Source organism: Homalodisca vitripennis, chromosome 4 (assembly GCF_021130785.1).
Source record: "Homalodisca vitripennis isolate AUS2020 chromosome 4, UT_GWSS_2.1, whole genome shotgun sequence".
Taxonomy (NCBI): domain Eukaryota; kingdom Metazoa; phylum Arthropoda; class Insecta; order Hemiptera; family Cicadellidae; genus Homalodisca; species Homalodisca vitripennis.
The window spans coordinates 164,868,126-164,884,790 of record NC_060210.1 but is presented as its reverse complement, the minus strand read 5'-3'; the positions used below and the strand labels follow the sequence as shown (position 1 = coordinate 164,884,790).

At 35.6% G+C, this 16,665-nt stretch overlaps 1 protein-coding gene across 3 annotated transcripts in view; it reads right to left on the bottom strand.

Annotated features, from left to right (window-relative positions):
* Nucleotides 1-485: 485 nt before the first annotated feature.
* LOC124360523 overlaps nt 486-16,665 on the bottom strand; it is a 44,980-nt gene continuing 28,800 nt past the window's right edge. For all 3 annotated transcript variants that reach the window (XM_046814223.1, XM_046814220.1, XM_046814221.1), the window contains exons 3-6: nt 10,090-10,217; nt 3,973-6,886; nt 2,729-2,827; nt 486-909 (exon numbers count right to left, since the gene is read on the bottom strand). In XM_046814223.1, coding sequence (XP_046670179.1) covers nt 2,732-2,827; nt 3,973-6,886; nt 10,090-10,217 — 3,138 coding nt within the window. In that variant the 3' untranslated portion in view covers nt 486-909; nt 2,729-2,731. The remainder of the gene's footprint in view (nt 910-2,728; nt 2,828-3,972; nt 6,887-10,089; nt 10,218-16,665) is intronic.

Sequence of the window (16,665 nt, the reverse complement as noted above, 5' to 3'; positions counted from 1 at the left end):
GTTATGCTTAATGTAAAGTTATTGTCCTCGCCACGAAGCTTTGCAAAATAATAGAAACAAAATTCTGGATCTAACAACTCTTTAGATTTTCCGTCACAGGTTGAGATACAAGCCATTTATTTCGACATTACTATAGGTAAATGTTTAGTACATTTGACATCATGCGTTATTGAGAACATTAAACCCCCTAAATTCAATGTTTTCTAGTGACTACTGTGTAATTTATTCTCTGAATTTGATCTCTCCTACTTCATACAGTTTCAACTAATAGGCTTAACTATAATGCACATCAAAATGTTATCCTATATAAATACACAAATATCAAGGATTACAATAAAAACTTAATTTATTGGAGTCTCTGTTGCTAAGCAGGCGTTTTTCTATTAATTAACGCTTAGAGGCTACCTGCTGCCAAGAATTGAAGCACATTAAGAATTCTAAAGAATAAATACTAGAGGGGTCAAGAGAAATATAAATTTAAAATCTTTGCTATTTTACAAATTTTATTACTATAAAAGTAACAAAAAACGTCTTAAACTTAACATTGCAACCAAACACGAACTTAAAATAACTTTCTAGGCCTTGAATTTCCAAGAAAATGCGAATAACTTAAATCAGTACTTTAGGACGAACTAGTCCATTTTAGACAATCTAAATAGTATCACAGAAGTTTTGAGGTGCACCTCATGGGAACATTCTCAATAATTATTTACGACTTATACACCGGTAGCCTATAGTAAAATCACAGTCTTAATACAATATCCTTTCATCTCAAATTACGAGGCAACTTAAATGTAAAAGAGTGGATTCAACATCACAATTATATAATTTGTACAAAAGCAATATCTTGTTTCAGTCTAACGAAAGATGAAGATTTCACATCCATTACATCCGCAGGGTTCGTCCATTCTGCAACAGACAATAAAATTATGTTCAATAGAAGATTAGTGCTCAAAAATAATGACCAGCCTTTTCAAGAGCAGACATTAAAATTCACACTTAGTTAAATTTTATCTGATTTCTGTATCACATTAGCTCTTTATCAACTAAAACGTTACAGAGCAAATCCAAAATTGCTTGTCATCCAAAATATTTTAAACCTCTTTCACTTAAAACGTAAATATGTGTTCTTTAACAAATATCAGAATTATATTTTTCTGAAATTTGAGAAAAGGTACAAACTTGGAGGACGTTCCAACTTTGCTAAGTTAAGGTCTCGTCATAGGCATGTTCTCTGATGTGCTACAAGTTGTGATATGCACTCACAGTATTTCATAGCTACGGTATACAAAACATGAATAGTTAGCTATTTTGTACAATAGTTCAAATGTTCGACCCATCGTGAATACAACAACACTTTCTCTCAGACAATTCACGATGACTACCAACTTTGCTAAGTTAAGGTCTCGTCATAGGCATGTTCTCTGATGTGCTACAAGTTGTGATATGCACTCACAGTATTTCATAGCTACGGTATACAAAACATGAATAGTTAACTATTGTGTACAATAGTTCAAATGTTCGACACATCATGAGTACAACAACACTTTCTCTCAGACAATTCACGATGACTACAAATGTTAACACCGTCAGTATGGCTTTATACTGAATGATCTTGAATATTCTAAAGAACCGTACGTATTATGCCGTCTTGTAGATTAAAAATGAAAACGGTATAAAGCCATTGTTTGCACAAATATCTTTTCCAGTTGTGTTGTTAATACTGCGTATATCTCTTAAGATGATTGTAAGAGCTGAAAACAGACCCAGTAATTCAAGGTACGAGAGTATAGCGTACGGTATAAGAAGATGCATACCATTGACTCTTTGTCCTTCTATCGATATTTTGAAATTAATGATTACTAATTTTCACCAGCTAGAACAGATATATAATGCATTGTGCTACCTTTTAATTCTACTATAAAAGACCGCCATTGACTGACACAGAGCAATTGGTCTATAAAATTCCATTCTCAAACAACTGTACGCTAACTTAGAGGTGCAAACAATATAAAGTGTCTACAGGTATCGAATTCATCCGCCAAGCTGAAAAGGAATTTTATGTTTCTTATAGTTTAAATATGTACGTTTTGTAATGTAATTATTAATTTACAAAGCGTATTCATATATCAACAGTAATAATGTAGCTCATACAACAAATCCAAACAAAATCCACAATTTTTAATTTGTTCTTCTATTTAAAATATAACAATGATCGTAATGAACAATATAAAGCTCATTGATGATGGCAGTTTGAGAGGATGTCGGGAATTTGCAACTGTTAGGGGCTATGTTAACAAAGATTTAAATACTAAGTTAGCTATATATCTGTCCTCTTCTGGCGTAAAACCAGACATAAGGTTAAGCCATTCACATAAAAAAAAATTAAAAAATATGCAAATGAAGCAGGAGGAGCCGGCATATTTGACTGAAACACTTGTCTGCTGTGGTGAGGTCGCACCAAGATCGCCTTCCTCTTTACCAGGGTTTAGGTCTGCGAGGTTTCAACTACTTTGGCGCAAAGATATACAACAATCTTTTGTATAACATTAAACACATAAAGGTCTTACTTTTAATAGTCAAAGATTTTGTTGTTGGTGAGTTGAATGCTACTAGTTCTAAGTATAGAAGATCTATTTATTTCGATCTAAAATGTCTTAAACAACTGTAGAAACATTAAATTACTTACGATGAGTAACGTAAACTAAGAAATATGTAGAATACTCACTGATTAACTTTTACTATTTCCAAAGAACATCTTCATTTTCCCACTAATTGGCATTCTTTTAATGAATGGATGGCAATGTGAGGATGATGGAATCACACTCTGAAACATATTCCCAAAGATTAGATCAGCTAGTAAACATAATTATTTGCTTGTAATTAAGCGGAATCGTAATGAAAAATGACGATCAAAAGCCAATGTCAGTTTTCAATAATGCACCAGTTATAAATAATATTATTGTGGTTGTAAACTTAAACGCTATAGTATTAAAAATTATAGTAGTAAATTACTCTAATTTTAACAGTGTTCAAACGGGATAAATATGAAAAATCCTGGGCCATGTACGAGGTTAATTATAATGGCTCAACAAATTATTCAAATTTCACTGTTGAAATATTAAAAAAATATAAACATATATTGTAGAGAGCTAAGCCAAGACGCTGATCAATAACGTTCAGTGTAGCGGAATTCTTTGGACATTTAGGCCTCCTACAAATAAACTTTATTAGTAACACACGTTGACATAAGATATAATATTAACAAAACCAACTTGCACGATAGAACTGCTATAAATAATGTCCTGAGGATATTCAGTGCCTTATGGCTCTTATTGCCATTGGTCGTATTAGACGTTTCACATTTCCTCCATTAGTATTTGCAAGGTCCTGCTAGAAGGCGAGTAAGTTGTTAATAAAGGAAATGTAAGGCTTGATTCAAATATCGGGTTTATATGATACAATGAAAATATCAAAAAGTCGATTCGCTCAGAAACTAGTTCCACCTAACAGTTGGTTGGCATGCATATAGCCGGTTCTATTACAGAAATAAACTTACAAATTGTGGTTACAACTAAAAAAAAGTATTATTGCATTTCCATTCTCCTGGTACAACTAGACCTAGGCTATAATAAAAATAAAATCATTCGCATGTAAAACTTTAAAAAATGTATTGAAAAGTTCATTAAATCATCTGATGTGAGTATTTAGGAAGTACTATAATGTCAGATACGTGTAACCTTTGGGCCAATTTCACTCAAATTTTGATATAACAAAGAAGCAAACTAATTAATTTATATATTAATATCCTCATATTTGTATAAACTAGATTATAAGTTTATTTTGACTAAGTTTTACTACAGTTTTGGATAAAGAAGAATTCTTCACCTTTTTTCAGAACAGGCCAGTTAGTATTAAAAAGGGTTTTCGTTTAATCTTATAATTACAGATACATATACCAATTTAGCTTACCTGTTCTGAAGCTTTCAATATATTTGATAAAGTCAAATTCTCTGGGTTTGGTGGAGACATGGACTCGGCCAAAGCTGTTGTGGGTTGGCTTATTCTTTCCGATGTAGTCGTCGTTCCTGAAGTCTTTGCAGAATAGCAGCTAGTAACTGATTGAGCAGTGTTTACAACAGGACGTATTTCCCGAATTATCCTAGGGCGGGTTTTCTGTGTTGCTACGGACCCCAAATTGTTTAAGATTAGACGTGAAGCCCCTTCGGAGACTACCGGTCTAACAGGTGCTGTCTGAAGTCTATATGGATAATTGATATTTGAAGAATGTGATTGAGTGGGAGTTGTCGATATGAATATGGGTTTATTACATGCCGAGTTGACAGAGGAAATTGGGATAAAACTGAAATTACCAACAGGAATGGTAACGGTACTTGCACCAGCTGTTGTTGTAGGTACCATGGCAGCTATATTTTTTGGGATTAGTTTTGGTATCTGTGCTGGTCGAGAGTATCCAACTCGATTTAAGCTTTTTGCAGGCACCGTTCCATTTGTTGTCGGAAGTGACGAACTTGAGGTCTGTAGCATATTAAGCAATAATTTAGTACCAGGTATTGGCAAGGAACTCGTATTTGATGGATCATTTGGTCGACTGGTTGGAGAGTTAGTAACAACTGTTGGAGAAACGATGTTCCCTGTTGAAATTACGTTGCCTCTTTGAAGAAGTGAATCATGCGGTTGAGATATTGATATATTGTTTCTAGGTTTTGGAGTTATCCGAATAAATTTCCGATTATTGGTTTTAATTGAGCTGTTAGAAACATTTTTACCTTGTGTTATATTTATGTGATTCTGAGGTACAGCAACACTTGAAATAACAACATTATTTTGAGAAACTGTGTCATTTCGCTCAATCGAATGGATTTCTACATAAATGTTCCCTGCTTGATTAAATTTTTCAATCAGAGTATTCACTTGTTTCATTAGATCATGAAAGTGTAAATCTGTTTGCAAAAAGTCGACAACTTCTTTGTCCTTGAACTGATGCTTGGATAACATTGTTTGAATTACATTTCTTGCCTCGATAATGTAATTTTTATTCGCCGGATCAATTTGTTCTGCATGTTTCATAATTCTGCAAAATAACGCACTAAACAACGTGATTTTTGAGGACTGGTCAAAGGTACGTAATATAAGTTCACAAAGTGGTGAAAACTCATTACCTCTAACTCTCATCATATCATTAAAATCCTTTTCGGCTCTTTGCTTCTCTTCTTTAATCAGATCGTCAGATGAAAGCTGTTCAGCTCTTTTAATCCTATCAATCCGTCTCAGTCCATCAGCCACAGCAAGATGAAGTAATTCTCCCAGTTTTGGTATTTTTGACTCGACTAATTCATCAAAATAATGTTTGTATATATTAAAGAAGCCTTGCTCAAAACTCTGTGGCTTTGTTCTATTAGTAGTGTCTTTTTCTTGGATGTTTAGTTTTGATTGATTTATTTCAGGTGAATTTGGTTCTAACAAAGTATTTGTGTTATAAACACCAGTATTTGCGTCACGCATCAGTAAACCCATATTTTTAACTCTTATTGTGCCTACCTTGCTACGTTCTTCTATATTTGTAACTTCTTCATTGCTATTATTAGAGTTTATCCTGGAAGTGTCATGGTCATTTGAATCATTTTCCTCATCTTCGGATATTAATATTGTGTCTGTCTCTTCAATATTTACTATTTCTGGCAAGCGGTCGACTGTTTCTTCATTGGAGTTTAGTTTCATTTTCATGACTTCTATGTTCGTCTTTACCGGGTTTTCATCTACAATTTTATCAAGCGATTCAGGAACTTTAGAACCGGTAGCAAGACTGAATGTATTTGCAATTTTACAAACGACTTCAGTTTCTTGTGGACTCGTGTTTTCATTCATGGCTGATTCTTCCACTCCATTCACATTCTCTGTTGAATTTGTATTTCCTGACATATGTATTTTAGGCGTGAGTGGGGATTGAACTAAGCACTCATTTGCAGTCTGTAATGATAAATTTGGTTGACACTCAGTATGAGTAATACACTGGGGGTTTGTTGGGTCAGAAATTTCTTTTAAACTAATATTTTGTTGGTCTAACGGATGAGATTTAATGGTTGCGGACCGGTCTTTTGGAGATTCCATTCCAAATATGGACCACAACTCTTTTATAGATGGATCATCTTCAGTGTTATCATTACAATTTACTGAAGAAAGTACTGTTTTATTAGTTTTAGTCATAGTTTGTTTGCTTTTGATTTTTACTTTTGAGCTGCTGTGAGATTTCCTTCTTGCAGATTTAGGCGAGGTTTCAGTATTCGTGTCACTATTTATAGAATTGTTCTTTGACGAAATAGCGGTAGATTCTTTTGGACGGGTTTCTTCCCTAGAAACAGAAACGTCAATCCGTAATCTTTTGTTTGTTGACACATCACTGTTTAATACAGTACTGTCTGAATTAGCTTTCCTTTTAATTACAGTTGGATCATTATAAAACTTCAAATTCACCGTAGCAGATACGCAGTTGCTTTCACTTTCAATAGAATATACTTCTTTGCTTGATCTGTTTTTAAAGACAGACGAGTCATCATAATCCTCACCAAAAAGTTCAGAGAACTTGTTCCTGTACTTTTGACTAGTGATACTTGGAAGAGGATTGGTTTCATGATCTGAAGCGATTAGTTCTTTTTTGTTATTTTGTAGCTGCTTAAACTTTTTTGTTTTAACTGCAGAATCTCCGGGATATTTTGAAAGTAACTTGATTTTGCTGTCTTCAGTTCTTGTACTTTTACCAACAATATGCTTTGAATTTGTAGGTAACTTGTGTTGGTTTTTTAAACTGTCTTCAAATTGAGTTTTAGAACTGGCAAGAGGCTTAACACTCTTTATAGATTTCCTCCTGAAAAAAGTAAGTAAAAAGATATTAAACATATCATAATGTGATAGGTACAGGAAAGTTTACGAAACATTTTCACAACACAATCTTAAGAAACTATTAACCCCATATATTAATCTAGATAAAAAATCTCAGCAATGAATATAAAAGTATTTTACTAAAATTAAGTTACATTTATTTTTAGTTATAAATACTTCTAAATAATTCAAAGGTGTCAAATATACATAATTTAACGTAATAAAATGTATTTCCAGTAATAATAAATTCATTTTTTTTTACAAAACACCAATTTTTTAATACTAAATATAGAACCCTTACGTTCATAAACTGAATACCTACGAAATTTATCACACATCAAGAAATGTGATCAACCTCACTTCAAAAATCTTCATGCATAGAAGCTAAACTAGTCAGCAAAATTCCTCCAACAAAGTTCAATTTGACAAAAGAGGAAGAAATGCTGTGTCAATTCTTGGAAAATCGAAACGTTAAAAATCTTACCAGCTGATAAAGGGAATGCTACTGATGTGCTAGTTTCATTAGTATTTACAGATGAGCAACTGTAAATGCTAACAAATATGCAATTGATATAAAGACCCAACTGATGCATTTGAAAATACAGTACCTAAAACTTTAACGAAAATACAAACAACATTTTAAAAATAAATGTAAATTAAAAGTAACTCTTCAACATAAAAAATGTCCCATATAGACGGCCTTTTTAAAATTCAATAACCCAAAGAAAATAGAAGATTTGTCCAAGTTATTACTTCCTCTACGGCTAATAATTAGTTTCACTATTCATATTTGAGGAAACAGCCTAAATTCTCTACGAACATTTTAATGGTAGGAGAATATGAACCTCAATAACATTTCTAAGAACTTAGTAGAAAATTTAAAATCACTGAAGTTGAATGAAACCGATAGACTACGTTGAGAATCAATTCACAAATATTTAAATTTCAGAAACACGAATATACACCAATCATTAAATGAACGGACAATACCAGTAATTAATAGAACTATATAAATACCCATAAAATGTAATTACTTTGAGTTATAGCGCAAAATCGACCGTCTAGATGATGGAATGGCAATGGGATCGGCACATTTGCTTATTTTTGTTGATATATTTAAGGAGAAAATTAAAGAAAAGGCTTTAGCTTAAACTAACCGAAGAACGAAAAGAAGATTTGGTGGAGATACTTGGATGTTACCTTTGTTGCTATTTTAGAACATTAGTACACAATAGTATTTTATAGTATCACATTAATAGTATTTTTCAAATATATATATATATATATATATATTTTTTTTTATATATATGTTTTATATATAACTGCTAAGTCCAGTAGCATTATAAAATCAGTTTTAAGGAAGTCCAGTAGCATTTTCAGTTTCTGCCTGGAATTAACAAAGTTAAGACGTGTTTCTGTGATATATATACGAGGTCTGTCCAAAACGTATCCGACCGCCGACCAGTAGGCGGCCGCGGCGTAACCGACCAGCTCGAACCGGTCGGTTACGCATTGGAGGGGAGGGGCGAGCCTAATCCTTCCCATATTAGGCATTACAAGAACTTATTATGATCCTGATGATGCGAGGCTATGGATACCGGGTGAGATCTTATAATAAAGTAAGGAAAGTATTTAATGACACTAGTCCCAATCGAAACCCTTTATCTAAATCAGGAGGAGCTAAAAAACAATCCAACCTTTCCAGGAAACATGCAGCGTTAGAGACCGCCCCAAACCTGTACGACCAAAATGGGCTACAAACGAAGCTTTGTTACTTGTTTTACATTCTGTTGTAGATCATCATGCCGCAACAAGAAATGTTTCTCAAATACTTGGTAGATCTGATATAACAGATTGTAAAGTTTTACATGACAGTAGTTATAAAGCGTACAAAATTCGTTTAGTGAGCTAACTTGAATGGAAATTTGTGAAATAATGATTCGGAACATTGATGAAGCACCTTTCATGTTAAACGGTAACGTTAATAGATACAATGCTCGTTATTGGGCTGTTGTTAACCCTCATTGGATGAAAGAGCAACATACCCAGCACCGTGAAAATTTAAAAGTTTGGCTTTGCGTTGTGAGGGGTCAGTTTGTTGGGCCCTTTTGTATTGATGGAAACTTTAACGCCGAGGTATACCAGGAAATTTTACAAAATCAGGTTCATCCAGCTATCCAAGTAACAACCATCAACTTTAATGAAGTTTGGTTCCAGCAGTATGGAGCACTTCTACACTATGATCTGTATGTCCGCAATTATTTAAACAATATAATTTTTGAAAACCGCTTGATAGGCAGAAGAGGAAGTATCGAGTGGCCACCAAGATCGCCAGATTTATCTCCACTTGACTACTTTGTGTGGGGTTACATAAAAAACAACGTCTATAAAACAAAACCCCAGTGCATTAATGACCTTCAGGACAGAATAGCAGATATTCAAAAAATCCATGCAGCGTTCCGTTTCAAGTTTCTATAACAGGGTTGGACATTTTCAAACTGTTTGAACATCTGATATAAAAAACACAGATTAATAAGTTTTAGCCATGTTATGCTTAGCGCAATTGTATGATTAATTACTAGTGCTACTGTAACTTTACATTTAAAAATCTTAAACTGCTCCCCCCCAAGCCCATTTTGAGGAAATGGTTCGCTTTTTTTCCTGAGTTTCATTTTTCTATCTTTGTCCACTGAAGGTTGAGCAGGATCCATTCATGCTTTTAACTTAATTAATTTCAATGAGTTGCCACTTTGTACTGGGTTGAGATAGAAAGCTCTCACTTTATGGGTCTTTACATTTAAAAATTTTGACCCACCCCTCCCACCAAATCCCATTTTGGAGAAATGAGCAAAGTTGTAACAGTGACTATTTCTCACTCAATTTGTTCTCTTCTATTTCCTACAAAGTTGTCCCGAGTTCCATCCCTCCATCTTTATCCATCACAAACTAAACCGTGTGTATCCATACCTTTAACTCATACTGTATATAGATATAAGTACAAATATAAATGTAATAATTTATTAATCAATACATTTTAAGTAATTTATTATAAATTAAAATAATTAATACAATTAAATATAAATTTAGTTTTAATATCAGTATTTTAAACTAAATATTATGTAGTTCTAGTAACTATTAAGTAGTTATCAATGTATCAGGAAATATAATTACACAATAGTTACAGCTTACCTTGTTGCAAACTTGATTTCTCTGTCACTCAATTTAAGCAACCTCACTTCACACCTTTGTGACAGTTGTGCTAATGAAACTTTGATCAATGATCCCTTCAGGCCAGCAGAAGCTTGAGTTTTAGCGATCTGAAACAAGAGTTATATTTATCGTATTACAACTAATTTGCATGGGCAATCTCAATGTGTTATTGAAAAGTAATACTAATTTATGCATTATATACAGAAACTACCGTGCCAAAATCCATAACTAAACACAATAACAATAAACAATAAAGTAACATGAACAAATACTTTTTACTTGCAAAATAGCTATATATGTTTTTACACTTCATTAGAAAAAAACAAATATACTTATTTATGATGACAACATCGAATATTATACGTGGTAATACGAGATACTACATTTACTCAAATTACGGCAAGCATTTTCAGCACTCCTCCTCCTATAGTATGGCATTTTCTGTGACATCACAAAAACGGGCCTGGCAGTAAAAAAGTTAGACCAGTCTAGCATTCGTGTATGAGACCTTCTAGGAAGGGTCGCATACCTGCCACCGGAGAAGAGTCAGAAACAGAGTGACATACGCAAACATTTCAGGTACTCCAGAGGGAAATCCCCTCCATTATGGGGAATCCCATAACTGCATTTCAGGTACTACGGTAAGGGAAATCCCCTCACTGATGACAGTTAAGGTAATACCATTTTGTATAAATTATGTTTCATAAAGTTCAGGCTCTTTTCGGGAATATACAATCTCAAAATATATAGTTTTATTAGAAAAAAAATTGGTTCTAGACATTTATTTCAGAACTAAAACTTACCAATTTCAAACTCTAATATACTATTTAAAATCCGTTCATACTTACAAGCATCACACACACGCACACTAATTTAATTTGGTACATCAGATCCGAAATTTGTCTGATTTTAGCTCAATATCTTTCGTTCATGCAGGTGGATGTTTCGGCACTGTATGAAAGTATACTTGGTCCAGCAGACATAACCACCTCCAGCACATTGAGGAAGGGTAAAATAAGCAGTTTTAGTTTCCTGAACGAACCCCTAAACGACACTAAAATTTAGTTTCAGCATAATGCGAATTGCCTTTTTTGTAGTCTGAAAACCCTTTCCAGTCTGTATTTGGCACAACCTCCCCATAAACTCATACCATAGGGCAGGTGTGAGTAAACCAGACCATAATAGGCCATTTTTAAGATATCAAGGGAACAATACTTTCCACAAGCATAATAGCACAGACAGTATATATGTGATCTTTCCAGGTTAGCCCACGATCAATGTGTATTCCAAAAAACGTGATGGATTATGTTTCCTCTAAGAGTACATCATCCATAAACACAATTGGTCTCAATCTTGCTCATGTTGTCTAAAACTAAAATTAACGAAAGAGCACTCTGAATGATTTGAGTTTAAGTTATTTCAGAAAAGTGTTAGATGTACGAATTTAGTTCGATAAACGATTTTATTTCTAAATCTTGAATCGTTTTACCTGAGATACAGAGAGTCGTGTCGTCAACGTATTGAATCATCTCTCCATAATAGAGAACTTAGAACTGAAGAATAGAAACTAAGAATTGATCCCTGAAGGACTCAATAAGGCATTCTAATTATTTCTGACAGGGCGTTAACGACATGTACAGACTGATCTCTGTCGCTTACATATGACAAGAACCAATCGTGTGACAAACCACGAACCCTACAAGTCTCTAACTGGTGCAGCAATGTCTCGTGATGCACACAGTCAAACGTTTGTGAGAGATCAAGAAAAATGCTACGCAACCGTTCTCGCCTCTCCAGCACATCGACTACGACTTATATGAGGTTAGTTACGGCATCAATCGTTGACTTATCCAAAATTCTCGTTACTAAAGAACAGGAAGGATCGCAAATGGACGACAATTACTTGCTTTGCAAGGGTCGTCTTTCTTGAACACAGGGACAACTTTGACTATTTTCCGAATGGAAAAATCCTTTTTGAAAGGAATGGTTGTTAGTTTGTTGGGGGGGGGGGGTGTCACTATGTCCTTTGTTGGATACCATATGTCGAAGCTCAAGTCAATTGTTGTATGTATATAGGCCTAGTACCAAGTCGGTGGTGCCATATGTCGAGATTCAAGTTTAAAGTTGGATATACATACACAACACGTTGGGTACCATATGTCGTAAATAAAATATTTTGTTAAATGTATATATGGTAACCCAACCTGTTAGACACCAAGTGTCGAAGTTCAAATGGATTATTGTAGAAGGGGTGATCAAGTTAGTGATTAAACGTGTTAGGCACGACGTTGGTAGTCCCAATTGTTGAAAGTCCGGTTATTTACGTAATAGGCCACAGATTCGTAGTTCAAAATTTTAAATTTAAAAGTTTGTTTCCATTTATTAAATTTCATGTTTTTGTAGACATAATTATTAGTAAGAAAGTCCGTCAGTCACTTCCATAAACATCTATATGGCCACCATTTTCTTCTAATAACAGGCCACGCTGCTTTGATGTGGCTCCTGAATTGTAAGTCTCCGGAAGGTAAAGTGACATAGACAGGAAGGTCAATTGGCATAGGGTGGATAGGAAGTCTGCAGGAATATGACTTCGAATCGGTTCATCGTGCGTGAACTAGTCACAGGAACGCCGATGCTCTTTCCCGAAGACCCTGCGATGAAAAATGTCAACACTGCTTGCAACAAGATGACAAGGAAGCCACTGCAAGGAGTAAGACTCGTAAACGACCAGTGGCTGAACGCTGAGATGTTAGAGGAGTAGAAGGAAGACGCCAAAATGAAATACCTGTGGGCTTGAATGAGATCAGGCAAGGGAAAACCAGTCTGGCTAAAAGTAGCATCGTTGTCGCCGAAAATTAAGACTTTAAGACACAGTGGGACTCAACTGTAGAAGACGAGGGCATCCTGAAGCATGCATTAGAGAATGCAGAGGGAAATCAAAGAAAACTGCAAGATCCGGTTCCCCAGCAACGAGTTCCTGGCGTACTACGGCAGCTGAATTAAGACGTTTCAGGAGGCCATTTGGTTGTTAAAAAGACCCTGGAAAGACACGAGAAAGTTTTATTTGCCAAACATGACGAAGGAGGTCAATGATTTGTGCAGAAACTGTAGTACTTGCGCATCAGCAAATGGCAACTTGCGCCGGAAAAAGTACGATATTAATTATTTGGAGATGTGGTCAGACGTTAACCTTAATTAGCATAGATTCTAGATTATGGGATGGTATTAGAATAAGTTTTGTAAGGATTGAGAAGTCGAAGTGGTAGGAGGAATGTAGTGATCGGAATGAATATTAATGTAAACTACAGAATGTGGTCTTCTGGAATGCTGAACGCAAGGGGAGAATACAAGAATGTATGATGACTGTGGGATTGGACGTGCCGATTGCTAGAGTGGTGAGCATCTTTCAAGGGAAAAGGGATAAAGCCACACGGACATTTCCACTTGTCTGACAATATGATAGATCGTTAATGAATGGCATGTGGAATCAGACACTGAGTGAATATAAGGTAGTTGTGATATTGATCACGAGGCTTCGAAAAATCTGGTTAGCTGTTGTCTGAGACAGGCAAACCGGTGTGGCTAAAACATGCTCTAGAAATAGAGAAGGGAAAGTGGCAGGAGTAAGGACTGGAGGGAGAAGTAAATTTACCAGGATAGAGGCAGATTGAAGGTGCAGCAATCTTTAATCAGGATATAAAAATGAAATCGAGAGGAAGCATAGTGGAATAGTGACTTGGCTAGATTAAGTGGACTTGCCATGAAAAATATTTTTTTACAAACGTTTTCTACAGATTATTATTCTGCAGTTTCATAAAAACGTAGTATTTATGGAATAGTTCTAGCTCAATTACAAGTTGGTAAAACAATTTAAATTTTATTGTTTGACAGCTAAACGGTTTAAAGCGGTTCACAATTTTCCATACAAACAACCTTTATGTTTGTTAAGTTACTAATGGAAAAGAGAAGACGTTAAGGATAATAAAGTGAGATTATTGGAAGTAAGAATTGAGAATGCTACATGAGAATCTTTGAAGGCGGGTAAAAAGAGCGATTAGTGGTATCATGACGAGATATGATCAGTAAAGAAATTGGTGAAAGATGAAAGATCTAAAATATAAGAAATAGATACTGTGGTGCTGGATGTAAACACGGATTAGTATTAAAGAGACAGCGAAAACTAGGAAAATATTTTATTTGTATGGGTGTGGAGATAAGCAGCTAAGGGGCATTAGGTAATCACGAAGAAAATGTACTTTGAGGATAGTAAATGACTAGAGGGATAATACAAGAAGAAATGAAAAAGGTGATAATACACATTTTCCAAAAGGGAGGGTAAAGACCCACGCTTTTCAAGCTTCAACGATCAGTGATTTTGCTAGTAGTACAAACTCAGTGGTATTAATCATTCAAATAAAAGGAAATGTAATGTTCCAGACATTTGTTCCAGAGTGTACAATCGAAAAGCCACATCCCCAGGGAACCGACTTCGTGAAGACCTCTGCATGACTTCATCGGAGACCAGGCAAGAGCCATGTATGCAGCGATAGCTAAGTCGTCATGGGAACACATCCATGAGTAGGCGACCAGATGAGGGTAACCACGATGAAAATGTGCTTTGTGGTCAGGAAATAGCAGAAACGCCTTCGAAGTAAGGATAGAGGGATAAAATGACTAAAGGGATTATACAAGAAGAAATGAAAAAGGTGATAATAGACATTTCCCAAAAGGAAGGGTAAAGACCCACGCTTTTAAAGCTTCAACTATCAGTGCGTTTGCTAGTAGTGCACGCAAAGAGGTAATATTCATTCAAATTTAAGGAAATGGTAATGTTCCAGACATATGTTACATAGTGTGCAATGGAAAGACCTCATCAGGGGGAATAGGCCTTTGTGGTCACGGTAACCCCTAGGCCATGGCCGTCTTACGGTCTGCATGGATACTAATTCTGCATGACTTCATCGGAGACCAGTCGAGATATGTATGCAGATATGTATGAGTGGGCCACCAGATGAGGCTAATCACGTTGAAAATGTGCTTTGAGGACAGGAAATAGCAGGAACGCCTAGGAAAAAATATTAAGGGAAGAAATGACTAAAGGGGTTATTCAAGAAGAAATGAAAAAGTGACAACACATATTTTCCAAAAGGGAGGGTAAATACCCTAGGTTTAAAAGCTTCAACGATTAGTGACTTTGCTAGTAAAGCACTAAAAGTGGTAATATTCATTCAAATTTAAGGAAATGGTAATGTTCTACACATATGTTACAGAGTGTGCAATGGAAAGGCCTCATCCTGAGGGAACTGCCTTTGCAATCACAGTAATATCTGCGCCATGGTCGTCCTACGGTCTGCAGGGATACTAATTCTGCATGCATTTATCGGAGACCAGGCAAGAGCCATGTATGCAGCGGCAACCAGTCGCCGTGGGAACAAATCGATGAGTAGGCGACCAGATGAAGGTAATCATGATGAAAATGTGGACAGTAAATAGCAGAAACGCCTTGGAAACAAAGATTGAGGGATGGAAGGACTAAAAGGATAATAGAAGAGGAAAAGAAAAAGGTGATAATACATATATTCCAAAAAGTAGGGTAAATCCCATGGTTTTCTAGCTTCAACGATCAGTGACTTTGCTAGTAGTGCACACTCAGTGGCAATATTCATTCACATTTGAGGAAATGGTAATGTTCCAGACATATGTTACATGGTGTGCAATGGAAAGGCCTCATCAAGGGGGATACGACTTCGTGATCACTGTAACCACTACGCCAGGGTTGTCCTACGGTCTGCAGGGATACTAATTCTGCATGTCTCCATCGGAGACCAAGCTAAAGCCATGAATCCAGCGGCAGCTAAGTCGTCGTGGGAACACATCCATGAATGGGCGACCAGATTATGGTAATCACGATGAAAATGTTCTTTGAGGTAAGTAAATGGCAGAAACGCCTTGAAAACAAAAATTGAAGGATAAAATTACTAAAGCGTTTATACAAGAAGAAATGAAAAAGGTTACAACACATATTTTCCAACAGGGTGGGTACAAGCCCAAGGTTTTCAAGCTTCAACGATTAGTGACTTTGCTAGTAATGTATACTCAGTAGCAATATCCATTCAAATTTGAGGAAATGGTAATGTTCTAGAAATATGTTACAGGGTGTGCAATGGAAAGGCCACATCCTGAGGGAACCGCACTCGTGATCACGGTAACCCCTACGCAACGGTCGTCCTACGGTCTGAAGGGATACTAATTCTGCATTACTTCATCAGAGATCAGGCGAGATGTATGAATGCAGCGGAAGCTTAGTCGCCGTGGGAACACATCATTGAGTGGGCGACCAGATTAGGGTAATCACGATGAAAATGTTCTTTGAGGTCAGTAAATAGCAGAAACGCCTTGAAAACAAAAATTGAAGGATAGAATGACTAAAGCGTTAATACAAGAAGAAATGAAAAAGGTTACAACACGTTTTCTCCGAAAGGGAGGGTAAAACCCCAAGGTTTTCAAGCTTCGAATATCAGTGACTTTGCTAGTAGTGTACACTCAGTGGCAATA